We start from the raw sequence: 27,643 nt of genomic DNA on the forward strand, positions 1-27,643 counted from the left end.
ATGGCTCACCCTTTTGCTTCTGGCTAGTAAAATGCGTGTTGGTTAAATCTCAAGGCATACCTCTTGTATTTATTTTATTGACTCTGTATTTTTCTAAACTTGCTTGGTACTTTTTCGGGGAAAGAAAATCTGGAGCAAATTTTTATGTTTGAAATCCCCCAATAGCCTTAATAAGGAGCAGCACTATGGTGTGATTGAGTCCAAACAAGAGATCACTGAAAAGTCATTGCCATGAGTTTTAGGGTGAGTCCATGGAGGGGCCCCCTCCTCTATTAAATTTACCTTCCCAGTTTGCTTCAGTTTCAAATAATATCAGTACTGTTCACATCCTGTGAGAACAGTTGGCTGGAACGTTGAATGAGAAGGAGCTCAACCTTGAAGCAGATGCATAGGTGAAAACTCAGGCTTTCAGGGTTCCTGGATGTCAGCCCTGGACAGATATATTCTATAAATGAGGAGACTGAGGCCCACGCAAGTGTCATGACTTGCCGGTTCCCAGATCCATCATCTTTGCACTGGTCCCCATGCTGCCTCTGTAGCTCTGGGTCTGAGTTATCTGTTCACCTTGCCTTCAGTAACAATATATTGAATCCCTGTGATTCAAGGAGCATCTTGCAGCCCAGTTATTGGCACAAGGTGGGTATTTAGTAGTTGTGGATGAAGAAAGGATGTGTGTCCTGTTGCTGCTAACCACCTGGGGCCCTTGGACAAGACACTTGGCTTTCTAAGCCTCAGCTCCTTATTTGTACCTCAGGAAGTTGGAATATGTGGGCTTTTAAGGGCCATCCCAGTTTCTAGGCTTCTGCAGGTAGGTCAAACTCAGTGTTAGACTTGAATTGCATGAGCAAGAAGGCCAAGAGTTCTGCTCAAAGAATAACCCTCACTGGCTGGAAGGTCCCAGAAAGGAGAAGGCAGGCCAAGAGCTGCCCTCCCCTTCCCCAAGGTCATAGCAGCAGAGGTGAGCCAAGAATAGAAGCAAGGCCTCAGATGGAGAGGTCCTGTCCAGTACAGGCAGGTGGGCAGGAGGGACAACGACTTTAGTTTTTCTCCAGTTCTGGGGCCAGTTCTGGGAGGGTAAAAACAGCAGCTCTGGAGATGCTGAGAGGAGTTGAGTTGGCTGACCAGTGAGATATAGAAATCAGTGCTGACCACTACCCTGAGAGGCTCCGCAGTTTCTCGGGTGCCAGGGTCTAGGAGGTGAATCACCATGGCTGTCCCCTGGGCCTTTGATACTCTTCCTGTGTCTATTGCTGCAAGTGGGCAGTCAGCTCAGGGTGTTCTCCGAACACACGTTTCCCCACTCCACACTCTAGACCTTCCCTGGAGGCTGACGGCCCAAGCTTCTGTCAGTCCCAAGTCTAAGCTTTGAGCATGAGAATGTCAGCCCAGTGGCCATTGAACATCTGGTTCGATCCCTGTTTTTAAATGAGAAACTGTGGTCAGAAATGTGGAAGACTCAGGCCCATCTCCTAGGTCTCCTACAGCCCCTTTAATCACACCTCGTTTGCTGCCCGTCTCACTTTCTCCAAATAAACATCTCCTACAACCATTTCCTTTCTCACAAGCTCCCTGAGTGCCCAACTACAGAGCAACGAGGCCTCCCCTTCTTGCAGAGATCACTGAAAAGTCATTCCCACCCCCAGCCCACTGCAGTCCTTCAGCATCAAGTATGAGCACTTCCTTGCCCAGCTTTTACACAGCAGTGATGAAGCGAGCACGGTGCTTTTCAGCTGATTTGCCTACTCCAGAAACTAACTGCAAGGATGGTCCACTGGGAAAATGGGGCTGGCAGGTTAACAATATGGAGCAAAGGGACTCTGTTTGCAGTGGGAGTCTGTGTCCGGGGCCTGAGAAAGAGGAAGGAATTGATGAAATATGCCAAAGGTTGAGGCTTGTAAGATGCCCTTAGAAGACTAGGAGATAAGTTATGAAGATGCTATTCCTTATCATTACTTAACAAATGTTTTAGTAGCCACTGGGTGCCAGGCAATGAGCTAGGTGCTGAAGATACAAAGAAGGAATGTTAGAGGCTGCTATGTGTGTGGAGCTTGGCATAGTAAGTGCTACAATTCGGTACCGGAAGTGAGGCCCTGGGGGGCGGGGCATATGGAGTGACTGTGTGTGAAGGATCACTGAGTGCTGAGAACTAAAGCCTGGCTCTCAGCCCTGGTTGCACATTATAATCAGCTGGGAGCTTGCAGAACCCCCAAACCCCAGCTACACCCCTGACCAACTAAATTAGAATCTCTAGGGTTAGAACCCAGGCATCAATAGTGGAAATTCCAAAGTGAGGCCAAGATGGGGACCACTGGTTCATGGGGAAATTGAAGTTTCAGGTTTGCAGGGGCATGGAATGGCTAAATGCATGACTACTGTTGGTTAGATGGTTTAATACTGAGCCTTCTTATTTAATCTTTCTAGGAGGCCATGAGAATTGCCTTTCTTTTGGATTTGGGTCTGAGGAGGAGCAGGGAGGAGGAAGGAGGGAGAAAGGAGGAGGGAAGGCAGGAAGAGGGAAGGAGAGAGGGAGAATTGGGGCTGCAGCATCTGAGCTCTTAGTGACATTGGCCCAAACCACTTCTCCCTTACTGCCAGGACCTCCTACAGAATTCCCCCAATTCCATGTCTGGAGTCTCCAATAACCCCCAGGGAATCGTGGTCCCCGCCTCAGCGCTCCAGCAGAGCAACATCGCCATGACAACAGTCAACTCACAAGTGGTGTCAGGTCAGTTCGGGCGATTGTGGGGACAGCCCTCGGAAGAGAAAGGGTGGCCCCGAGGGGCGTCCAGGGGTGGGGGCAGAGCACCGCACAAGTGTCCTAGGAAACGGGAGGGAGGGACTCCCCTCTGAGTCTCTTGACTAAAGTGTCCTGTAGGTTCACTGATAATTAGCACCAGGACCTGATTGTGATGGTTTAGAACAAATTTGGGTCAAAGTCTCATGAGCCCCTCAGAGACCAAGCAAGGCTATTGTCCCTTCCCCCAACATGTGCCACCAAAGGCTCTAGACCCCAACCCCCATCCCATCCCTGCCCACGGGGGCTGAACATCTCCAGAGCGGAGGGTGTTTACAGGTGAGTGCCCTCACTCCCACCCAACCCGATGGCAGGAGACGCAAAAACTGGTTGTCTCCTCAGGTGGAGCCTTATACCAGCCAGTTACCATGGTAACCTCCCAGGGTCAGGTGGTCACCCAAGCAATCCCCCAGGGAGCCATCCAGATCCAGAACACACAGGTGAGTGTGTGTGCAGGTGTGTGCACATATGCATGGGTGTGGGGGGAGGGCAACTGTGATCACTTACCATCTGCTAGGCACTTTACACAACTCATTTACTCCTAATTATTATTCTAAGAGATAACATCACTCCGCTTTACAGATAAGAAACCGGGTGTTGGAAAGGTTCTATCAACTCCTGGAATTTTGCTGTCTCCAGGGTTACATCAAAGGCTACTGCACTTTCTGTTCCCCGTCTCCGTTCAGAGCCACTCTGTAGCTCAGTGGGGCAGAACACATGCACAGCAGGGCCGAGAGACAGTGAGAGAACGTGAAGTCAGAGGCCTGAGAGCTAACATTAACTCTGTGATTGTGGATAGACCACCTAATCTCTCTGAGCCTTAGAGTTCTTATCCACCAAAGGGGGATTAACATCAACTAGCTGCACACAGCCCTACCAACCTATAGGGCTGCTGTGAGGACTCGCCATGGTAATAGACAGGAAGGCACTTTGCAAACTATAAAGTCCCCCAGAAATACTAACTATTGGATGGTTTATGGCAAACTCACATTTCTTATACCCCCTGCATGGCTCTGCTTCCTCTATCTCCTCTCTCATTTCCCTCCCTCCTCCCCTTTCTCCTTTCTCTTCTTTTCCCTTCTCCATTCTCTGAGGGGCTGGTGTCAGGTGATGGGAAAGGTGACCTCCCAGGGCCCTAGAATGAGTTGGGAAGGGGGTTGGCAGAGAGAGCCTGTCGTCACTATGGCAACAGGTCCCTAGTTGCTGGCCCACCAGCCTGCTGATGCTGACTTTTTCTTCATGCTCCCTGAAGGTTAATCTTGACCTCACCTCCCTCCTGGACAATGAGGATAAGAAATCCAAGAACAAACGAGGAGTCTTGCCTAAGCACGCCACCAATATCATGCGTTCTTGGCTCTTCCAGCATCTCATGGTGAGTGTGTGTGTATGTACTGGGCTGTGGAGGTGCGGTGTGCCATGTAATCATAACCCATTCAGTGCCAGACTCCAATGTCATCCCTAGGTTTACAGGAGGCATGCCCTCAAAGAGAGGCTCTCTGATAGGGATATTATCTTCCAGAGGCCAGGTTGGAAGGGAGGCCTAAGTGGAACCTAAAGCTGGGAGACTTTCTCTAGTGCTTGCTGCCGCCTCAAAAAAAATAAATAAATAAAAATAAAAAGGTTGACATCAAAGAAAGAGTGGGGCAGACAAATTCTGAAGACAGTTAAGTACAGGGGAAGTGTATGGAATTGTTCTGTGAACAGAGTTCCTTGGGAATAAGGGCTTCCTGGCCCAGAACCCTCTTCCTGCAAGCGTCCATGCTCACTCCTGCTCTTCTCCTGTAGTAGAAAGCATTCATTCTCAGCCAGGACTCTTCTGTTTCCCAGAGTCTTCATTGCTGGGGAAGCAGAGGCTGTGTGTCTCTTTCTCCCTTCTCAGAGCATCAGATGAGGCGCAGTGAGGGAGAGCCGTGGCTGAGACCTTGGACCCTGGAGGAGCAGCCAGGCTAAAATCCCGGCTTCCTCTTGTAACCAGCTCAGCTCTGTGACACAGAGCAAATGCTTTCACAAGCCTCTGTGACTACTTTCGTGAAGTGGTGACAAAGCCCTCGGTTTAAATGTGATGTTTATAAAGTGCCTGCTATGTGCACCAACAAGATGGGAGCTATGTGTTTGTGTGCAGGGTTAGCTGCAGCAAACAGGACATTGGCTGAATGTCAGGAGTGATTTCAAAACTATAGTCCCTTAGAGCCATCCAAGAGCCATAGCAGTAAATCAAGGCCAGTGACTGTATCTGGGCTGATTGTGTGTGTGTGAGTCTCTCTCTCTCTCTCTCTCTCTCTCTCTCTCTCTCTCTCTCTCTCTCTCTGTCTCTGTCTCTCTCAAGTAGTGAGGTAGATTCTGTGAGCACAGGCAGGCTCCCAGCAGCCTGCAATCTCTTGGCCTGGTGGGACATAAATAGACAGATACAAGAGAAACGCCAAGCTTGGGACCTGTGACATGTGGGGAGAACTAGGAGTAAGGGGACTTTTTCTCAATGAGATGGATCATGAGAATTAATCAACCAATTGCTAGTCAGTAGCCCTTCATTCGAAATTGGAGTGCCTCCAGAAGCCACGGAGCCTAGGCCTAGGCGGTGGTTCTCAGGTTCAGGGTCTTAGAGACCGTGCCCCCGAACTGCTGTGCACCCAGTGGAAGGGAAGAACCGCTCTGCGGTGATTGATGTAGGGCCAGAACGCTGCATCTCTCACATGTATCCCTACCCCAACTCTAAGGACTTGAGGCTGCCCAGTGCTTTGCTGAGGGAGTGCATATTGAAAATACCCTTAGGGAACAAACAGTAACCTAGTTTGGAGAGAAGGGAGCTGGAAGGCTGAGGGTTAGAGTGGGGAGAGGAGGTTGGAGCAACTCTCAGAGGCTAATGATAAAGCCAGGGAGGTCCAGCCTCAGGTCTCAGAAGCATCCCTGACTTCAGAGCTAGAGCTCATGGTAGGGATGCCCAGGTCTCTTGGCTGCTTTGGTTTCCACACTGCCAGAGAGCTGAAGGGCTCCGATGGGGTCTGTGGCCCTGGGAGCCTGGTATCCATGCTACAGCTTCTAGCGTCGCCCATGGGGAGAGGGGCCCCTGGGGAAGGATCCTCTCTGTGCACTGGCCTGTCGCACCCAAGATGGGGGCAGCCTCCCCGTTCCATGGGTCTGGAGCTGCCTTCAGCGCTGTAGTGTGGGAGGTATGACAGGAAGGCCAAGGGTGTTACGGAAGGCTCATGGGCTTTTGAGGCACCAAACCTGGGCTCAGACCTAGGCTTTACCTCTTATTCTGTCACCTGGACACATTTGCCTCTTGTGACAATTATGATGAAGCAGTGAAATGATTGTTAAGACCATGGCATACTGAGGTGCTTAATGCACGTTAGTTTCCCCTTTCCTTTTTCCTCATCTCCCACTCCCATGAATTTTTGAAGACTGATGCGAACACATCAGTCTTTTTTATGATGATGATGATGATGATGATGATGATGATGATGATGACGACACTGGTTAATGAAATCCAGTAAGTTTCAAGTGTACAGTTCAATAGTAAGGCATATACATTTTGCATTGTGTGTTCACCGCCCGTAGTTAGATTTTTTTCTGTCACCACATATTTGACCCCTTTTATCCCACCTACCTGCCCCCTACCCCTCACCCTCTGGTGACCACTGGTCTATTGTCCTGTCCATGAGTCTCTGTTTGTTAGTCATGTTTTGAGGGGGAGAAAGGCAGGCATAGGAGGGAGAAGAGACTGTAAAACAATTCCCCTGCCCAGAGTCCGGCATCCAGGCCAGCAGCCCTCACCAGCTCCCATCACTCACTGTGGGCTCCACCTCAGCTACCATCCACTCCTCCTTCGAAGCTCACTGGCCTGAGACTGAATAATCTTCCATTGGTCCCTCCTGGCTGCGCCCCTGCTCTGACCCTGGGCCTCAGTTCACGTCCTGCCCTCTTGCCCTTTCCTGCTGAGCCCTCTCTGTAGCTCAGGGTCTTTTCTTTCTAATCCATGGTCACTTCCAGCTGGACTTGGGATGACAGAGGAAGGTCAGTGGAGAAGAGAGAGGAGTAGTAACTGAGCACAAAGCAAAAGGGAAGAAAGGACCTACATCGGCTCCACTGAAAGGACCTGGGACAATGGGGAGGACTTATCGAAAAGCAAGAGTAAGACTTTCTGTGGGTACCCTACCACCCCCTGACCCCCCTCCAGCTCAGAGTGTGCTCAGTGCAGGTGCTATTAATAAAGCACTTAACATTGGCAAAGTTCTCCCGTAATTAATACCTCCCCGCAGAAGCCATTGAAAGAAGACAAGGGAGTGACCCCTGGGCCTTTAAAGTCAGAACTCAGAACTTTTGGAGGAGGGGGAGGAAGAGGATGAGGAGAAGTCCAGACTCTAGGGACAAGGAAATCTGGTGTTCTTATCTGTAACTCCTGCTGATTTTATCATCATTTGAACCTAAGAACATAACGACTAATACTGTTACTTTCCTGTTCTGTGTGGATATGTGTGTCAAAGCTACACATCTTATGTCTCTGACTCAGTTATCAATTGCTCAAGAATGGGGAGCATACATTTTGCCTCTTCTGTGGGCCCTAAAGCACTGATTCCCAAAGTATGCATTTGTACAGGGCATGATAGTGTCGCTCCCAAGAAAGGGTTCCATGGTGAATAAGTCTGGGGGAAATGCAGTTATTCAGATTAGCTTATTTCTTTATTCTTAGGGTACTAGTGGACATTGTAAATTTGCAAGAGGGGGTATGGTTGAAGCTTTTCCCAAACACAGTTGATCACTCTAAGTCTATCTTGATTCACTGTTGTTTCGAAAAACAACCTTGAGACTGTAGTTCTGAGGAAATACAACTCTCTTGTGACATTGCGTTGGGCAGAGAGTAGCTGTTTAGTTTTAGGAAAGGAAGGTAGAAAAGGTATGAAAAAGGGCAGATCTCAATATATATAGTAGGTGGTCTCATATCTGGTGCAGTGAGGACAACAAATTTGTTGATTGGTTAATTGGAAAAGCTGGTTAAAGAAAGGAACAACTATTAAAAAGACATATTTTACTTTAATTTAAAATATATACATATATTTTTTCATTAATCTCTTGATATTTGGTCAAGATCTTTTCCTGATTAAAATCTGTCATTTTTCTTGCACAAACCTCTCTTACGATATCACATCTATAAGTTCCATCTTTATTTAAAATGGAACAGGAATTTTGACATTTGGGAAGTAATCTGGCTGCAGAATATTTCTAGATTTTTATTGTGTATTCAAGTCTCTTAACATTTGTCTCACTGCTTCTAACTGTAAGACATTTTTAAGCAAATTGAGTCTCAAGTCTTTCCAAAGCATTCCACTTAGTTTTTTTTTTTTTAGAAGCAATAACTCTTTCTTTTTGCCCTCCTATTTTATTAGTTTGAAGAATAGTTTATTAAATTACATAATTACAATAGCACATATAACTGGCATAAACCAGTTTGGTACAAACACTGCTGACTTCCTGATAAGCAGATAAATGGACTACTAAACATCCTGCAAAGTAGCCTATTCATCTCAAGCATTCAGGACGACGTGGACAGCAGTTCTGATGGTTTACAGGAGAAATGGAGAGCACTGTATAATCTGCAAACTTGGTTAACAGAGACTGGTTATTAGAACTTGTATAGTAAATACCGGTTTTTCCTGTTGTCTTCTTTCCCTCTGGCAGAAGTCAGTATTCTGTGATTCCTTTTGTCCTGTGTCCGATGCTACTTGTCATTGCCAGTGTTCTGTGGCAATGGCAGCTACAGAAGTGTATTCAGATGATAGAATGCTCTTGGGATGGAGACTAAACCCAGAGTCTTTTTGCTGTTAGTCTGCAGAGAGAGTGGATGGTTTCATCCATTAGCTGCTTGCTTCTGTGTCCCTGAAGAACCCAGTGATACTTTCTTGCTGTTGCATTTTGGCTGAAAGAGGATAAACTCCTGCTGGAAACAATGGTTCTATAACAAACCCAGACTGGGCAAGAAATGCTGGCAGAGGGTCCTCTCCATGGAGGGGAAGGAGGAGGGCTGCACTTCCTCCCCAGCTTCTGCTCCATCCCTTCACTCTAGATCCCAGGCTTGCCCAGCCCTGCTGGGTGATTCTGTTCATTTCCAACCAAAATATGACAGTTCTCTGGGCTGCAGCCACCGAAGCACATGAGCAGCTTTACAGGATATTCTGTGTGAGGCGGGTGGGGAATCCTGCAGAGGAAACCACGCCCCAGCAAGCCCCTCACCCATCAGAGGAGCTACCCTTTCATTAACCATTGCAGTGTGCTGGATGCATGCATGCTAGCATCTTTATGCATCATCTTATGATCTATCTGGCCCCCGTAGGAGGCGGGCACTACTAGTATCCACACTTAACTAATAATAAAGCTAGATTTAAAGAAGGTAACACGTGCCCCAAGGCCCCACAGGATTTGAACCCAGGTCTAGGTGACTTGCGGTTCTACTTTCCTACCCACTAAGCTGTACTGCTTCCACATTGACCCAAGAAACCACAGCATATGTAGGTAAAGCAAAGGGGATCCCGGCTTTCAGCTTAGGCACAGAGCTTCATCCTAGAAGAGGTTTAGGATTTTATATTTCCAGCCCTAGTTTTGAAATACAGTGAGACTGCCTTACCGTCTCTTCCTTTCCTCTCCCTTCTCCGTCCATCACATTCAAAAGCCTAGTCAGTATCCAGCTAGGGCCACAGTTGTATTCTGCTCAGTGTTGCCTTCAGTCACTCAACAATCTTTGCATGCCTTGACTCCTTCCCTGTGCCTCGCATTGTATGAAGCCCTAAAGGAATTATCCATCTCTTCATCTGTACAGCTGACTTAGGAAGGTGAGGTCTCTTACAAAGAGAAAGAGTACAGTCTATAGAAAGGACGTGGTACCTGGAGGCAGGATCTGGATTTGAATTTCGCTGCCCCCTCTACCTAGCCAGGGGACCTGGGACAAGTTGCTTGACATCATATCAGGCCTCAGTTTCTTCTGCTGTAAAATGGAGATCACAATCTCCAGCTCAGAGCATCGTTGTGAGGATAGAATAAGATGATGGTGTAAAAGCACTTTGTCTGGATACAGACACAGCCACTGCTGCACATGCCTCCATTCTAGGAGTCCCTGTCATCTGCCCTGCCTTGGAAAATGCTGAGAGAAATCTTAACCCTGTTAGGGAATTTGTGGAGGAAAAAGTAAGAAAACCTCAAAAAGCAAGAAAATGGCTTAGAGAGACTGAACCATTCTTGTTCCAGAATGTCTTGTCTGCTACTTTTTCCCTTAACTTCGTCACACTACCTAAAATCCCACTCATCAGAGAGCCACTTAAAATTATCCAACCCCTATCAAACACAGATGCTCAGGAGAGTCCGTGAGGCCATCGCTGATTCACAGCTTGGTAGGAATCGGTCCAAAGCTTGCTTTTCTACTACCACTCAGCTAAGATCAGCTTTATGGGCAGAGTGCCAATGCTTGTTAGTGGTGGGAGATGAAGATTAGAACTTTTTTTATCACAGCATTTTGAGAAGGCAAGCCAGAATGAGATGCCAGAGGAAGAGTCTCTAGCAATTATTCTGAACCTCTGCTAGGCCCTTGACTCTTCTGAGAATCTGATGAAAACTTTATCTACATCATCACGAATGTAGTTTCAAGGCATTTGACCCTGAGGTCCTAGAGGCCAGAGGCCTCAGGTTCAGAATGCTGATTCTAGGATAACACAAGGGCCCTGTGAGAAGAGATGCTGGGAGTGTCAATGGGGCCATAAAAAGGGAAAATCTGACAAAGGCCATGCTCACCCATCTTAGAGTTTACCCAGCTCTAGTTCTGTCTCCTAAAAGTAGAAGAAGATCTATTGCTCATCCTTCCTGAATCTTGTGGATTCCTCCTCTCCACCAGAACACTGATCTTCTAACTAAATTGGCCCTTGGTGCTAGCCTGGAAAACTCTTGTTTTTAAAATAACTTGATTATATGGGAAACTGTGATCTAAGTTCCAAATAACATGTCTATCCACTAACATCTAAGTTCCAGGTATGGGCCGTGATGTCAGCACTCAAAGGGCTGATAACTTCATTGGGGGGATAAATAAGTTATGCACACAAACCATGAGTGGTCAACCCATGATGTGATCAGGTGCTGTTATGCAAACACACATACTCGAGGGGTCAAGAATGGAGGAATCGATAGAAGTGAGGGGAGTCTGACCATCTGTGCTGGTCAGAAATATCTAGAATAAGAGTGTCCAGGACCAAGCATCAGATTTCAAAAGATCCTTTGACAAGTTGTGCCCAGAGAAGGACAGCCAGGATAGGGAAATGTCTGCTCAAATGACTCTAACAGGCAACATGTCATATGATGAAGGGTTAAGGCACAGGGAATGTTTGGTCTGTAGAAGAGGTTTGCGGGTGGAGGGCAGTGTGTAGTATTGGGCTTAGGAGGCAAACAGACCTGATATTGAACCCACCTCTGTTTTTTACTTGCTATATGACCTTGAATGGGTCAATTAACTTCTTCGATGTTAATTTCCTCTTTGTAAAGTGGAAATAATAGTACCTACCTGTGGGGAAGATGATCAATAACATGTTAAAAAGCCCAGTGCCTGACAGATGCTCTAGTGCAGAGACAGAGTGGATATGGCTAAAGATATGAGGGCACAAATCCTGCTCTGCCACTCACTACTGTAAAACCTGGGGCCAGTTTTTTTTAACCCCTCTGGGCTCAGTTTTCTCATGTGTAAAATGGGAATAATGGCTGCTGCTTCATAGGTGCCTGAAGAGTTCAATGAGAATGCACGTCTAGTACTTTCACGGAGTACTCCGTGAATACCGTAGTATTCAAAGTTAGCCCCAAACTATAGGCATCCAGTAAGTGGTAGCGACATTTTTCATGAGGCGAGAGGCAGCGCTGCAGAGATCTGTTATGATGTCTATGCTCTAAGGCTGATGAGTTAGGGAGGCAGACTTGAGTTCAACCTTTCAAACTTTCAGAGCAAAGGGCCGCCACACTGACTGACAGTGGCAGGATTCCCCACATTTTGGGGGATGGCACCCATAGCATATGAGAGTAAACCAATGAGCCTGCTTGCAGCTGGGGCTCAGCTAGACACTCTGGAGGCCCCTGGCCCCACCAAGCCACCCCTGGGACTGAGGATGGCACTATCTCTGCATACCTGTAACTTATTCGGGGGGCATTACTGAATGTTCTGGTGTGTAAGACTCTTGCTTTGGGGAGAGTCTGGCTTCGGGGGCCTCTCAGGCTCTCTGCAATATGGAGATGTTAGCCAACAGGGCTTGGTGGGAGAGCTGGGATATGAACCAGGCCTGGGAGGGTGACTAGCATTTAGGACTGGCAGGGAAGAACAGAAGATGGAGTCATCTGGATGAGAATTACTCCAGACAGATCATGAATGCCCCTGCCTAGCCAGTGATTCCTTCTGACCAGAGAGACTGACCCCACCTGCCAGTTGTGAGCACGACATCCTCTTGTCCCCTTACTCTCACCTTTGCAGCTTGGGGGACTGTGTGGCCCCTCAGCACGGGCTGTGACTATTCTCTCTCCCATGTGGCTCAGGCATCTGTATCTGTTGAGCTTTGATGGAAGGGACACCTGGAAGCTGGAAGTCAGGCAAGCTGTGTTCCCGGCTGCATTCATCTTTCTGTGCCAGAGAAGCGCTCAGTCTCAGATTCCTGCCTGTTACATGAGCATGTTTACTCCCGCCCACCCTTCGCTGTAGGGAGGTAGGGAGAACAGACCCTGGAAGCTTCCCTTTGACTCCCCAGGAAGGACGGAGAGTGTCAGAGGTGTGGCCTGGGGCAGCTGCAGTACCAGGGTGTGTGCGCCACACTGGCCGCTTCTGAAGCAGTGAGTCCCAGGGAACGAGGCAAAATCAGGGGTCTCCATCTAAGACCAGGCCTGGTTGACAATAGGCCAGTTACCACGGGGTTGGACAGAGAGCTAAGTAGAGAAGGGAGAGGTATAGGAGACCCCGGGCTTGCACTGAGCCCCAAAACATTCCACGGGAGCCTGAACCTCACAGATTACATCCAAAAAATGGCCAGGAGAGATTTCCAACCTCAAAGGATCCCCCAAGAAGCCCGAGACCCAGGTGAGGAGAAAACATCCCAATCATATGTGCACAAGGGCTGAAGCAGTCTCGGCGTCTAAGAAATGAAGCCCACTTGCAGAAAGGAGCATATTTAGCATTTAACATGCATGGAAGGGGCTCCGGGGGCTCCTACCATACGTCAGGAAAACAACGTGTGGCTTTTACAGAAATGGAGTCACATGCGCCAAGTGGCACATTTATTTTCTTTGTTATTTATTTATTTATTTATTTACACTCGTAAAGTACGCCAGGCACCGTTCTAAGCACCTTCCGAATATTAGCTCATTTAATCCTTATTACAGCCTGGAGGTAGGTGGAATTCATTCCAAGGACACTGAGTGATGAGTGCAAGGTCTCAAGCTGGTGAGAGACCAGGATCCAAAGCCAGAAGTTTGGCCCTAGAGTCCATGTTCTCACCTACTTCTCACTGCCGCCTCCAAGACTCCTCCAGAAAGCTGAGCAGTATGCCCAATGGACCCCTAAGTATCTGTCCTTTCTCCCTCCCCCTCAAGTACACGTAAAACAGTCCATGCAGGAATAGCACTGTCACTAAGGCAGGTGATCTGACTCCAAGGGAGCCTGAATCCCTGATGCTCCTCCAACCCTCTGCCGCCCATCTCCACACCCACAGATACACGAGGGAATGATGACAAGTACCAATGACCCCTCAGGTCCTTATGATCATTCATTCAACAAAAACATTTTGAACATTTTCCTATGCCGGGCATTTTCCTCCCTGGGGGTGAAAAGGAAAGTGTGATCCTTTTTCTCAAAAATTGGCAGCCTTTCCGGTTGGGGTGGCAGACAACTAAACAAATCACCCTGTCGTATGTGGAATCCTGGGTAGGGTGAGTAGTCGGAGCTCATAGGAGGGACATCTTGATGGGCTTAAGGAGTCGGGGACAGGTTAAGAAGGACCAGTCTTGCTGCAGTGTGAAGGATGAATTGAAATAGAAAGCAGAGGGAGGGAGAGTAGCTTTGCAATTGCAGGAGGATGAAGAAGGGGAAGGCAGGAGATTTTTACAAGGGAAAACTATACAGCAATAAAAATGAACAGCTCCAGTAACACAGAACTATAGATGAATCTCTCAACCATACTGTGGAGTGAAATACTACATGCTATACGATTCCATTTACACAGAGTCCAAAACCCAGGCAAAACTAAACCATAATGTTTAAGGATTTAATATAGATGTAAAACAATAAAGAAAATCAAGAAAGTAATTATCATTAGAAAGCAGGTTATCTTTGGGGGAGTGTTTGAGAGGAGGCGGAAGGGGGCGCCTCTGGGTGCTGACAATGTCCTGTTTTTTGACCTGGGTGATGGTCACGTGAGTGTTCGTGATAATACACGAAGCTGTACGTTTTAGTTCTTGGTGCTTTTCTGTGTGTACACAATTGTAAGGGGGAGGGGAGTAACAAAGAGAGGAAATGGAAGAAAGGGAGCTCTGAGCAAGGGCAAGTACAACAGGAAAGAGAAATTTCTTGGGTGTCTTATGGTGGTTCCCTCCATTCTAAAAGTCTTGTTTTTCCATTTTAGCCTCTTTGAAATCAGGGTGCACCCTGCCACCGATGATGGAACGTGGTGGTTTCGGGGCCCCTCACCATCCCATTGCCTCCTTCTGGTTGGCCTCTGACCCTCCCAGAGCAATGCCAAGCCAGTAGAGTCATGGCCCCCAGCAGGCCTCGCACCCACCGTTGGTCAGGAGTCAGAGGGGAAGAGCAATGTGGTTCACTCCTAGTCACGGAGAAAAGTGGGACGGGAAAGCTAGCTGGCTCCCAGTTCTGCTCCACCGGTGGCACGGGGCCGACACACCGGCAGGCTGTTTCTTCCCATTTTTTGTGTCCCTCAGTGGCCTAGCCAGCCTCATGCTTATCAGCATGGGCTAGGGGGTGGAAGGACAATCTCAGGGTGAGCTTTCAGTAAAAAGAAAAGGCCAGGAGCCTATGAACCAGCACTGGCCAAGTTTCTTCAGACCCGGGACCCGAGCAGAACCCGTTCTTCAAAGTAAAAGATGCCTCCAGCTTCAATAGAGCCCAGCCAAGATGGAAGCTATGGGGCCCTAAGGGGAGGTGTCAGAGAGAGGTGGGAAACAGTTTAGGTTAGAGTTCTGAGGAGTTTCCTGATGGCACCTACTCTATGTAAATCCTACAATATCTTTCTCTGGGAGACATCACAACAGAGTACAGAGTGAGCCAGTGGAACATCTATGCTTTCCTGCATTATCTCATTAAATTGTCTACCAAGTCCCAGAGGTAGGTGCTCTTGTTATTTCCAGTTTAAGCCGAGGAAACTAAGAATGGAAGACATAAAACAACAGAGTGCCAAGGTCACACAGCTGCTCAGTGGTGAGCGCAGGGCTTGCCCTCTCCAGAGGCCATCCTCTTAGCCACCTGGCAGCACGCCGAGTCACATGAGGCTCCGCGCAGGCCCTGCGAGGGATCTGACTTTCTGGCCCGTCTGTCCCTCCTATTCAGGGAAGAATTGTCTGCTTCCAGAGAGCTGCTGCCTGTGCCCTTCCCTCCCGGCTCCAGGGGAGTTCGTCCAGGTAGTCATCAGAGAGCAGCTACCATGGCTCGATGGTTTCCCATGGTCTCATTTGATTCCTCATCCTGTCCCTGGCCCTGAGCCGTTTCAATTGTGCTAAAAGTAGCACTGACCAAATCGAGGTCTGTCCAGGGGCCAGGACTATTTTGATTCTGTCCTCAAGAATCATCTGGTCTAAGGCGTGTACAAGCTGGACTGCTCCCATGAGCACTCAGATGTGGTGCCAGGAATGTTCTGGCTGACACACCTGTCCCCCAAGCTGGGCCAACTGCTGCTTCTCATCCCAGAGCCTCTACCACGTGCCTCCTGAGGTTCTGCTTCCGGGAGGGATGGGTGGTAAGACCCACACTCCGGGAGGGTAAGGGGTTAATATCCTTACCTATAGAGAACCAGCAGTGAGCTTTGGTGACACTCCCCTTTCTCTCTCCATTAAATGGGAGCACCCTGACCTATGGATTTATGACATCTACTCAGCATGGGGGCCTGCACCAGGAGCCTCCTTAGAGATAGCAAACACAATCCTTCCATGGGAGGCGGAAAGGTTTCCTTTTCTGGAGATCTTTATAGTGGCAGAGATTTGCATCTGACTGGCTTAAACATAAGTGCTCCTGCAGGGGTCCTGCCCCAAAAGGCCCATCACCTTCCTTCGCTGGGATGGATCAGCCATTCTTCAAAGTCCACGGAAAGCCTGTGTCCAAGGGGAGTCCTCCCTGACCAGTCAGCCTCACTCTTCTCTTACACACTGCTCTTTAATAGAGGTTTCCTCCCTTGTCCTCTAGCCTTGCCCTCTCCGCTGTGAGCTCTTGCAACCGGGTACCTTTCACTAAAGGGCACCCAGGTCACAGCGACCTCCCAGCACTTCTGGGATGCTGAACGGGCACGGTTGGCAAGGCCAGCCTTGTGTGCTCAGGAAACAAATCGGCTATCCCTTCCTTGTGTTAGTTCACTGATCTGTTCTAACAACGAACACTGAACATCTACTCTGCCTGTTACTGGTCTGGACACTGGAGATACAATGTCTAATAAGACTAGTTTCCTGCCTGAGAGCAACTTCCAGGATGGTGGGGAAATACATACTATCAGAGAGTGAGCTAAACGCAATTATTTAAGTGCAGCAGTGACTAAACATTGCCATAGGAGCTTGGGAAAAGTCTCATGGAAGACTTGATCTGTGACTGGTCTTCACTTGGAAACACATACACTGGAAAAGTGGAGGAAAGAGCATTTCAGTGAAGGAAACAGCGTGTGTAAAGGCATGAAAGTACAAAAGGGCCTAGTACAAAAGTTGCCATATTTTTGCTTTTTCTCAGACCTGCTGGCCATGGACAGGAAGGCAGCTTGGCTTCTTAGGGAGGGGGAGGGGAACTCCATGGAGCAGGTAGCAGGGTGTGGGGACCACTTCTTCCCCAGAAAATGTCAGGATGCACAGAGCCCCTGCTCCTCCGCTCCTCTGCCCTTCGGGGCCTGCGAACTCTCCTCCCAGCCTCCCCTGTTCTCTCCTAATCAGGATGAAATTGGCCCTATGACACTGATGTGCTTTCCTTCTTGTTAGAATCTTAATGTTGCATGAATCACAAGTCCTGCTGCCCTGGCCTGGTGGTCAGGATCAGAGGTGTGAATTAAACAACATGTGATCCTGAGGACTTCAGTCGGGGTTGCCGGGGCCGTCGGCACAGGCTGCTTCCTGTGTCACTGATGATGAGGGTGCTCCCAAGGCTGTTGATCTCAGACTCATTCCTTAGAGAGCTTTAGGCACCTTGCTGACATCACCCAATAATAATAACATGGACAGCCACCTCTTACTGAGCATTTTACAAGTATAATTTCATTTAATCATTAGATGACTTTATGATGCCTGAGATCTCACAGCTAGTCAAGATAGAGCCAGAAGTTGAGTCCCAGCCTTTGGGACTTTAGAAATCTCAAGCACCACTTTAACACCGCCTCAGTCTTAAGGAATAATCCTGGCCTGAGGATGCTGGACAGCTTAGCCCTCTGCCCTAGGAGTCCCCAAATCTCCTCTGGCTTCCAGGGCTAGACTTTAGCCTATTCAGACACTCATCACACCTCTACTGAGTGTCTCCTGGGTACCAGGTGCTGTGTGGAAGCCTGGGAAAGACGCAAAGACCAGTATTCACCACCTGGGGGAACCAGGAGGACCCCCTTCCCACTGCTGCCCCACAACTTTCCCATTCTTTAATGTGACCTGTTCAGCCTTCCCTATACTCTGCCAACATCCATTCCTCCTTTGAAGCTTCCACCAGTCTCGGTCTCCTTACCGGAACCAAAGCACCTATTGCTTTGTTTCTGTTTTCTTTCACTTGAAAGTCGTTTGTATGTCATTTGCATATGGAAGGCACTGGAGATACATTAATAGGACGCGTTAACGAGACATGGTCCCTGCCACGATCTGACAGGGAGACACACATGTATGCAATCAGTGCATGGACTGAAGTGCCCTGGAGACTGTGGCAGACGCCTGCACCTCTCCCTCACGCACCCCCACCAAGGCATCGACTTGGTCTTGCAAGGTGGCATCATGAAGTAATGGGAAGAAAACTGGACCCAGATCAGAAGAGCCGAGTTCCAAGCTGGTGCCACCATGTGGGGGGCTCTGGAGAAGTCGTTCAATTTCACCTGTGAAGTGAGAATGACGACACTTGACTGGCCTGTCTTATGAAGTTTTAATGATATGCTCTATTAAATGAAAGTAAGTGAATGAAAGCATTTTACAGGTTACAAAGTATTATACAAGTGGTAATTATCATTATAGTTATCTTCTGTCTGCCTTCTAGGATGCCTAGCGTCAATCTGGGCACATAGTAGATATACAGTGAATTATCATTTAGTTTAGGTTGAATTGATGCACTCACTCCATGTATCACATTCGGATAGTCCTGTGGGCTTTTGATGTGTCCTCACGCTAACAACGCCCACCCTGCCTGCTGGAGTGTGGGGGAGATGAGGGGAGGACAGAGTGAGAAGGACGTAAAGTGCCCTGGAGACTATCAATATCGATCTATAAGGAAACCACCTTGGAGCACTGGGCTGAGGGCCAGGGGTCCCTGAATTTGGAGCCAAATGCATGGGGCAGCCACTCTTCAAGCCGTTGATTCATTCTTTTTGAGGAACAAACATGACACCTTTTGCCATTTGGGTTTCCAAACCATCGGGGCCACCTGGCCCAGGATAATAATGCCTGTAATATGGGCATGGTCCCTAGGGGGATCAGGTCACCACCTGCCCCCCTCATTATCTCCTCACCTCTCATTTCAGCACCCCTACCCTACGGAGGATGAGAAGAGGCAGATCGCGGCCCAGACAAACCTCACCCTCCTCCAAGTAAATAACTGGTGAGTTAGCATCACCTGCCTGAAGGCTTTCAGATGCAGGGGCCACTTGCTTGGCAAGGGAATGCACGGCAGGGAGAAGAGGCTAGAATGCCTAGTCCTGCCTCAGTCACAGCCCAGCCACCACTTTAGCCCTCCCACGTGGGCTAGAAGCAGAAAGCCAGAATCAACACAGGTGCCTGTTACTTCATCTTCAGCTATTTAGCGCCCTCTGCTGGGAAACTGTGGCAGGAACATCACTGGTTAGAAAACCCAATCCCACCTGCACTGCAGAGACACACAAGTGCCTGCACCCAAGGACAGGAGGGGCCACAGCGGTCACCTGGTCTACCCACCACCTGTGCGAAACCTCCGAAAACGAGGTCTGGTTGGATGAGAGTAGACCCAAGAGTTGGGTGCCTTGATCTGAGCCCTTGGCCCCCTGGAGGGAATTCAGAGGTCGGTGTTTTTGATTAATGGGGTTCTTCCTTCTTCTGTTCAATCCTGACGGGTCTTGATTAGAGATTCTTGACCCTCCTCACGCATTCATCTCATGCTGCTTTGTGGTTGTTTACCAGGTGATTCCATGAGCTCCGCGGTGCCCAGGGCCCTTCTCCCGGCTGGGCTTCCACAGCCCACGTCAGACCCCAGTCTGTTCTGCCCAGTAAATCAGCTGCTGAGAGTGTGGAAGCAGCTTAGCCCTCTCTGCACACACGCATGCACATGCACACGCACACGTGTGCACATACCCCCACCACCACTACCCAGGTGGTGACTAACCGGGCCTCCCCCTTCACCCCTGGACAGGTTCATCAATGCCCGGAGGCGCATCCTGCAGCCCATGCTTGATGCCAGCAACCCAGACCCCGCCCCTAAAGCCAAGAAGATCAAGTCACAGCACCGGCCCACCCAAAGATTCTGGCCCAACTCCATTGCTGCGGGTGTGCTGCAGCAGCAGGGTGGCACCCCAGGGACAAACCCGGACGGTAAGACCTGAGGCTGAGAGTACTCTAGGCTGGGAGCTGGTGGGTAGGCGGGCCCCTGGAGCTCCTGCAGGACAGCTGTGCAAAGATTCCAGGGCTGAACATCCACTTGCCCGAGATGCGGGGGCTGCTCTGTCACAGTCCTTATCCCTCCCCGATCTCATGAAAGGGTGTGTGAAAGCCGGAGAGAAGGGGCTTTTTTGCATATACTTTAACACACGAAGGGTGTTAAACCACTGGGAGTCAGTGGTCATCTGAGTTAACGACTGCTCAGCAGAGCCCCTTCCTCACTCCCACACCCACCCTAAGTTCCTTAGTGCCTGTCAGTTTCTGCACAGTTCCCCAAGAGCCAGGGCTATCTATAAATACCGGGCAGGCAGCTGGCTTGTGAACGGAGGCCAGGAAGAGCTTTGTTTTCCCAGCTTCTCCATCACACCCTCCACATACACTTTTCTAATTGCCGGTCGCCTGGTGCACAATGAATAATTCAATGAGCCAGACATTTTATAACTCAGCACGTGAGGATAGCTGTATGTGGGGGCGTGGAACGAAGATGCTCATGTGTATATACATACCTTCATGTATACGTGCATTTATGTGGTTGTGTACCAGTTCCTATGTGATGGGCCGTTGTCTTATGAGGTATAGTAGAAATAAACAGATTTTTAGTTAAACCAACCAGGGAAAGAATCCCAAGTCTCTCATGCCCAACTGTGTCACTTTGCACTAATGACTTAACTATCTGAGACTTGGTTTCCTTCTCTTTAGAATGGAGATAATACTTACCTTGCAGAGTTGTGAGATGAGGGCGTCATACTGGGGAATTGTCCAGCTCCCCAGCCCACCAGCCTGTCCATTCAACTCTCCACCACGGAAGCTCCTGGGCCTGACCCTCTCCTCCTTCTCCTGTGTAGGTTCCATCAGCTTGGACAACCTGCAGTCCCTATCCTCAGACAATGCCACCATGGCCATGCAGCAGGCTATGATGGCTGCACACGATGACTCATTGGACGGGACAGAAGAAGAAGATGAGGATGAGATGGAAGAGGAGGAGGAAGAGGAGCTGGAGGAGGAGGCTGACGAGCTTCAGACGACGAATGTCAGTGACCTGGGCTTGGAACACAGTGACTCCCTGGAATAGTCAGCATCCCAGATGGCACTGATCACCGAGCAGGAGAGGAGTGTCGTCAGGAGGGCTTTAGGGTGGGGGGGAAGGGGACATGGGCAGGCAACGCCGAGGAAGTTGGGCCCCAGCTTCCCAAAATCCGTAGCTTGAAGAAATGCAGAGGAGATACCTGCTCCTTCCCAACCACCGAGCTTCTATGATACCCCAGCCCACTTCCCTAGAGGACTCTGTTTGGTGGGGCCGATCAAGCAGGAGTGAGATCTGGACTCACCAAATCCCCAAGGACAGATTGCACCCATGGGCCCCCCACCGAAGGACTTGAGTTGTTTACAAGCCCTGCACTGTGAGGCGGTCAGTGCTTTTCGCAGAGCGAGTCTTTGCCAGGGGACAGAGTAAGAAGGAAAGGGAGAGACAAAGGGGGTCTGGATTCTACCCCCAGAAAGTTCTCAGCTCTTTTGAGAGACATTCAAAGGTGGGAGGGAGTTCAAACACATAGCCAATGTCTGGAGGAGCGGGAGGGTCAGAGGCATCACATCTTGCACATTGGGTGGGACCTGGATTCCACAGAGCTCCAGCTCATTCCTCCAAGGCCCCGTCTCTGGGCTCCGGCAACCACGGACTTGGGGGAGAGGGACGGAGCCAGCAGAACCAACCTCTCTCTCTCCCCTGGAAACAAATGGTAAGATGGTGGGCTCCAACTATAGGAGAGTAAGAGGAGTCCCTTAACCTGCGTTGACTCCAGGACCCAAGGAGATGGCAGAACTTGGGCTAGGAGCCTATCAAGGTGACTTTGGGGACCACAGCTGTCCCTAGGTCGTCACAGAACTCAGCTCCTATAATGACAGGATGATGGTGTCTTATCCCAGATGTTCCAGCCCTCAGATGGAGCTCCTCATATGTTCCGCCCACTCCAGAGGCCACTAGAGACGGTGGAGCCAGGTCAGCTTGGAATCTTCCCATCCCTCAGCCCCCACTCCCACTGCGGGCCTTCTGCTCCAGGCTGGCTCCATCAGCCTCCATCTTCTCTTCTTCATTCTATCCTTCAGAGAAGACAGAAGAAACATTGAAGAAGAGCATCCAACTTAATGGGAAGCCAGGGGTTGGAGAAGGTGCTACATTCCTCCTCCCATCAATATCCAAAGTGTGGGGGAGGCCCAGAGAAATGGCGCGCAAGAGCCAAGTGGTGGCCCGCCCCACCCACCTCGTTAATCTACATACCACCGTTACACACAGCACTGGAGGACCTGCGGCTCCGGCAGGAGGAGGCTTTCCACCGTCTGCGTCTGCGCTAACGCACACCTTCTCACCCCAACCTCCAGGCCCCATGATTGGCACCCCTTATTGCCCCTCCCTCTCACCCCTATGGCTGTGAATGACAGGACTGATCACACGTGTGTTCTCCATTGGATTTAATTTAATGGACTTGCAGTTTCACTTGTAAATTGTGCATTGGCCATCTCCTTCAGTGGCAGGATGTAAGTGGCTACCTGGCTCAACTCGAGGGGACCCTCAGGGCCCTCTGGGGCTACCCCTCCCCCACCTGGTTGGGGTAGAGCAAAGGGATGGTCGCTTTCCTGAGGTCTCCCTGAAATGAATGTATTTCTCCCCCAAAAGAGCTGATATTTAATGTTTTAATAGGGATTTTTGAGAAACAAATAACCTTATTTATAATCTGGGTGATTCGATCATTTTTTACTCCCTTTTGATGACACAGGTAGAGGAAAGTCTAGCTTTTTTGGCAACGTGCAGTGGGATAAAATACATTTCTTTTTCTGGTTTGTTTTTCTGGTTAAAACACACACACACACACACACACACACACACACACACACACACACCCTCCCACTTACCACTTTGGACAGGTGTCCCACCCAGCACAGGCACACCCGCACACACGTGCCCGCACACCCCCCTCCCAGCCCCTCCACCTGCCTAATGTTATGCAACCTCCTTCTGATGTATCCACCAAACCAGTACTGAATGTGGCCCAGAAGTTTCCAGTAAATCTTATTACCTACCGTAATTCTACTGCGTGATTCTCTTTTTCTGTGGTTAGTGGGACTGTGGACCAGAGAGAATTGGGAGTCCTCAGCATAACCCTTATTTAACTGACTACCTACATGGAAGGGAACAGGCAGAGGGCTCTCTAGTGACCTCAGTTTACCTGCCTGGGGAGGAAGGCAGCCAAGTTTGGCACACTCGCCACATACATATCTACCTCTAAGACAAAGGGAATCGAGAGAGAAGACAAGAGGAAGCAATGCACTACCCTCTCCTGACGCTTTTCTCTGACGGCAAGGGCAAGCTCATTGGTCCTCCTCCTCCACCGCACTCCACCTCCCCCACAGTTCTTTGCTTCTTACATCTCCGTCCTGGGCTCCGAGGGTTTTCATCACTGAAGCTGCTGCCACCACCGCTGCACATCCTCAGTACTCACATGCCCACCCTGGCCCTATCCTGCAGGTCTCAGGAATCAAGAAGAGAGAAAGTCTTGATCTGTGTCCAGAGGGGAACCTGCCCTTTGAACCTTAGAGTTTGTCATTGTCCTCCCTGGCCAAGAAGAAATTTAGAGGCAACTTCTCTCTTGTCTCCCCAAGTAAGTGAGAGCAGATTTCCTTGTTACCTTGAGCCTAGAGGTGACCTTATCTGGGCAATATTGCTGAGATGTCCAGGGAATTGGCTTAGAAGCAGGAGGGAGAGCTCCTCGTCCACATTTGCAAAGGCTGCAGTTTGCATTTACCAGTGAACACCCTAGAGTCAGGCTTAAGATGGGGAGGGGACTGGCTACATAGGCAGAATGGGCCTCCAGCAGTCTGATGGCAGTTCGCTGGGTCACTGCTCTCACCTGACCTGGCCGTCTCATCACAACTGGGGAGTTCTTTAAACAGCAGAGACCCGGCTGCAGGCAGTAGAGAGAGTCTCAAGATCGGCGAGAAGATGATACCTTAGAACCTCACTTCCCAGAGGTTCTAGAAACATTTTCCAGAGAACACACTGTTAAAAGATATGGTATAAAAAAAATCCATGGCCAAATTAGACTAGGATGAACTGCATGTTATGTTTCGCTAATAAAGTTTCATAAGGCACATTACTACAGTAAGGGCTTAGAAAAGTCCTGCGGAAAAGAAAACTGTTTAACTTTGTTTAATCTATTTCCCAAATTTATTTACCTTCTTTTCCCCAAGTAATATCTATTCAATTATATTAGTATTCTACAAAACATACTTTAGGGAACACTAATTACAGAGCAGCCTACCCAAGCCTTTCCACTTCTTCCTAAGTTTTTCTCCCAAGTTCTGTCATCTTTTCAACCACGCTGCCAACAGAAAAAGGAGTTTCCTAAATTATTTGAGGTGTGGGTGGTTGTGTTTTAAGGAGGCAGCAGCCCCTCTCTGTGCATGACCCAAAATCCCATCCAACCCAAGGAGATGTGCCACAATCCCTGTGGAAGTAAGATAGTTGGAACAACGTGGGTGAGGAGAAGTGGAGGGAAGATTGCTTTTACCCTCAGGATAGACCTCTGATGCTTGGGCTCTGGGAACTGTCCACTGACTTCTGGCCCCAACCCCCAGCCCACCAGGAAAGACCTTTCAGGTTTAGAGATTCCCGCTCATGGGAGTTGATGACTAGAGCTATACTTCCTTGGCCAAGGAACCCCCTACTTCCTTGGACTTGGCCAGAGGAGGGCAATGACTCTGTCAGACAGTGTCTTGTTTGGACTCATTTGTTTAATCTGTATTTATTGAGCACCAACTCTGTCCCAGGCAGTTTTCGATTCTGAGGATACCGCTGTGATCGGCAAAAACAAGCTCTTATCTTCAGGAAGTTTACCTTCTAGTAGAAGACTGAGACTGAAAGTATGCTCATGACATCCCCGTAATGGTTAAAATGTAATGTCATCCTAGGATGGTGACCTCGAACTTTATCATTCTAAGCCACAGATCAGGAGGCGCTCAGGTCAAATGTAGAGTTCAGGTCAAATTCAGCTTGCAGATATGTTTTGTTTAGACCATATATTGTTTTAAGTTTTTTGTGCCAACATGTAAGAAAGATTGCACATAAAAATTCAGATTCTTGGCTTCTCTCAAAAAATCAGGCAGTCAGGCAACCCGGGCCCTATGTTTGCACACAGGCACGGTCGAGTGTGCTTGGACCATTGCTGCCCCTTACGATGTTGTCTCCAGGTGTCGCGATACTGGCCACTCAGGTTGTCTCAACACCAAGACTGAGACTCACTCGCCACTCATCACTGAGCTATCCCTACTCGACTGACTCATTGGTTAGTTCTGCTTCCCCCTCCCTTTATCACCCTTTTGCGCCTTTCCCCCCAATTTTTGAATGGTTGTTTTTAAGAAGGAAAGTATTTCTCTCTGCCCATTGCTCCATCAAGAATAAGAAAACAAAATAGTACAAAAGGGCTCTGCCTTTGGGAAAACAATGGAGAGAGCATGTTTGTTTTGTGGAAGTGAAGATACTCCTACCTTCAACACAAAGTGTACCTGTGTCTTACACTCAGACATCTTCACTCTATATTACCTGCCTACCTGGTTTCTTGAGGCAGTCATGAGCCTTAGGGCACAAAAATCATCAGGGTTTCTCCTTATAAATGCAGATTAGGCCCCATAACCAGCTTTTCTCGGATTCAAAAGATTCAAAATAAGATGCCTAAAGACTTTGAGAAACATCGCTCTCAGAAAATAGTTTTTAGTTTTCTTTAGTTTTTAGTTCCTTGTTTTAACTTACTTTTGCTATAAAGACTACAGCCCCCCAAGCCAGTTATTCATTGAGAAAGCATTCAGAGGTGCCTACTCTGTGCCTGACATTGGACAGGGGTCAGATAATTCAACTTTGTGGAGCATCATAGGCTAAGGCATCACCAAAGACCAGCAGAGAGGAAGCCGACAGCGCCATAATCTTTGCATTTCCACTTTGGCATCTTATTTTCATCCCACAGATGAAGCAGATTTTATTACACCACGTTCAAGTGTAGATATCTTATACTTTTTTTATTTCTCAGCATCTCTCTGGGCCAATCTCATTTAGCCCCTTAGCAAATTAAATGCATCTCATTAAACCAAACCCATTTAGGACAATGCCCTTCAGGTGTGTGCATCTTGGTGCATCTTTCATTTAAGACAAGCGCTTGATTTATTTTTCATCTCATTACACTCTTTAAAATTATATGCATCTCATTACACTCAGTGCACTGAGACAGCTTATTTCAGGTGTAGACATTACACCCAGTATTATCAGGCAAGTATATTTTTTTCATTTCATTACAAGCCTTACAATTTATGTACATCTCATTACAATCAGCCATTTAAGACAATTCCCTTCAGTTGTGTATATCTCATTATACCTTTTCATTTCAGATTTTTTTTCATCGTATTACACCCAAGCATTATTCAGAGAACTCACCTCAGGTGTACATATCTCACATCCACCTGTTATTTTATGAATTTTGGGGTGATTTCTTTTCCCCATAGTATTGCAAAATTTTTATTATACCAGACTCATTTAAAGCCCACTCTGTTTACTTGTGGGCCTCCTATGCTCCTTTGTAGGGATAGAAAGGGTACTAGGCTCCCCTGGATTTGGCAAGACTGGCAATAATTTCCTCTCGTGCCCACTTTGGCAGCACACATACTAAAGTTAGAACAGTACAGAGAAGATTAGCATGGCCCCTGCGCAAGGATGACACGTAAATTCATGAAGCATTCCATAAAAAAAATAATAATAATTTCCTCTTTCACACAGGGACTATCTAAATTAGCTTCCTCACTTGCGCATTGAGGGTGTTTGTTAGAAGAGATAGCTGCTAAGCTCCCCTTCGGTTGATACTCTGTGGAACTTTAGTCCTGTGCACGACAGTGCAGCATGTTCCCCAGCTGCTCCTGGGGATGCTGCTTCTCTCTCTGGACAGGCCCCACCCTGCTGGAGAAGCTGAGATTGACACCACTGCTCAGGCTCCCAACGGCTAGACTGCTTCACACTTCCTGCTTTTGACAGGTAGTGCTGTGTATCCACATGGGGTCACATCTTTGAAAGAGATGAATTAACTTTGCTCTCCTGTGATAGACTCTCCCCAGCACCTCCAGGCTCCCTGGCATCTTCGTCTCTCCCCAAACCTCCACTCCAGGAGTTCTCAGCTGGGGGATGTCTTAGAATTGCTAAGCAGGCTCTCAGAGGAGTTGCGGGTGCCTAAGTCCCATTCTCTACTAAATCAGAATCTCCAAGGGCGGGGCCAAGGTAGGTGCATTTTTAAAAGCACCTCAGAGATTCTGAACCACTACGTCGCCCAAACCTGATTTCAGAAAAGCATCTGCAGTGCAGTTGCTCTGACCCGAAAACGTCTGATGCTCTCAGTACACCCCTCCCAGTTATATTTGCGTGTAAGAATCCAAGTCTAGAGTGAAAAAGTCACTTTCCAGTCCTGAAAAGGGCACTAAGGGTCAGTAAACCCAACCTGCCCACTCCGTATAGTAATCCCATTCACAGCACACTATAAATTGTCATCTCCCTTTACTGCCCTATGCTTCCCAGGTCAGAAAGGCAAACTGTTGCCCAGAGCCACCCTATCCCTCTGACTCCACCAGTGATCTGAGATCCGCCTTCTGGAGACAGATGGATGAAGGAGAAACCCTTCAGACTGAAATGTGGTCTTCAAGGCCTATTTACTGCACGTGCGGCTTCTTGAAGTACGCTGGGTGGTCCGTGTGCTTCCTCTTCTGTCATTCCACCTGTCTCCTTGCCAATGAAAATAGAATCTTTTCTCTAAG

At 48.6% G+C, this 27,643-nt stretch overlaps 1 protein-coding gene and 1 non-coding gene across 9 annotated transcripts in view; both read left to right on the forward strand.

Moving 5' to 3' along the window:
• Window positions 1-22,887, forward strand: part of PKNOX2 (PBX/knotted 1 homeobox 2) — a 240,538-nt gene extending 217,651 nt beyond the window's left edge. For all 8 annotated transcript variants that reach the window (XM_036220199.1, XM_016122625.2, XM_036220198.1 and 5 more), the window contains 6 exons: window positions 2,596-2,725; window positions 3,137-3,234; window positions 4,047-4,166; window positions 18,703-18,779; window positions 19,563-19,741; window positions 20,653-22,887. In XM_036220199.1, coding sequence (XP_036076092.1) covers window positions 2,596-2,725; window positions 3,137-3,234; window positions 4,047-4,166; window positions 18,703-18,779; window positions 19,563-19,741; window positions 20,653-20,879 — 831 coding nt within the window. In that variant the 3' untranslated portion in view covers window positions 20,880-22,887. The remainder of the gene's footprint in view (window positions 1-2,595; window positions 2,726-3,136; window positions 3,235-4,046; window positions 4,167-18,702; window positions 18,780-19,562; window positions 19,742-20,652) is intronic.
• Window positions 22,888-26,486: 3,599 nt separating this feature from the next.
• LOC118603267 lies at window positions 26,487-26,593 on the forward strand. The gene has a single exon (XR_004951148.1). It is a non-coding gene; the product is annotated as a U6 spliceosomal RNA (small nuclear RNA).
• The last annotated feature ends 1,050 nt before the right edge of the window (window positions 26,594-27,643 follow it).

The sequence above is a fragment of the Rousettus aegyptiacus genome, unplaced genomic scaffold (genome assembly GCF_014176215.1).
Source record: "Rousettus aegyptiacus isolate mRouAeg1 unplaced genomic scaffold, mRouAeg1.p scaffold_m13_p_5, whole genome shotgun sequence".
In the NCBI taxonomy this organism is placed as follows: Eukaryota; Metazoa; Chordata; class Mammalia; order Chiroptera; family Pteropodidae; genus Rousettus; species Rousettus aegyptiacus.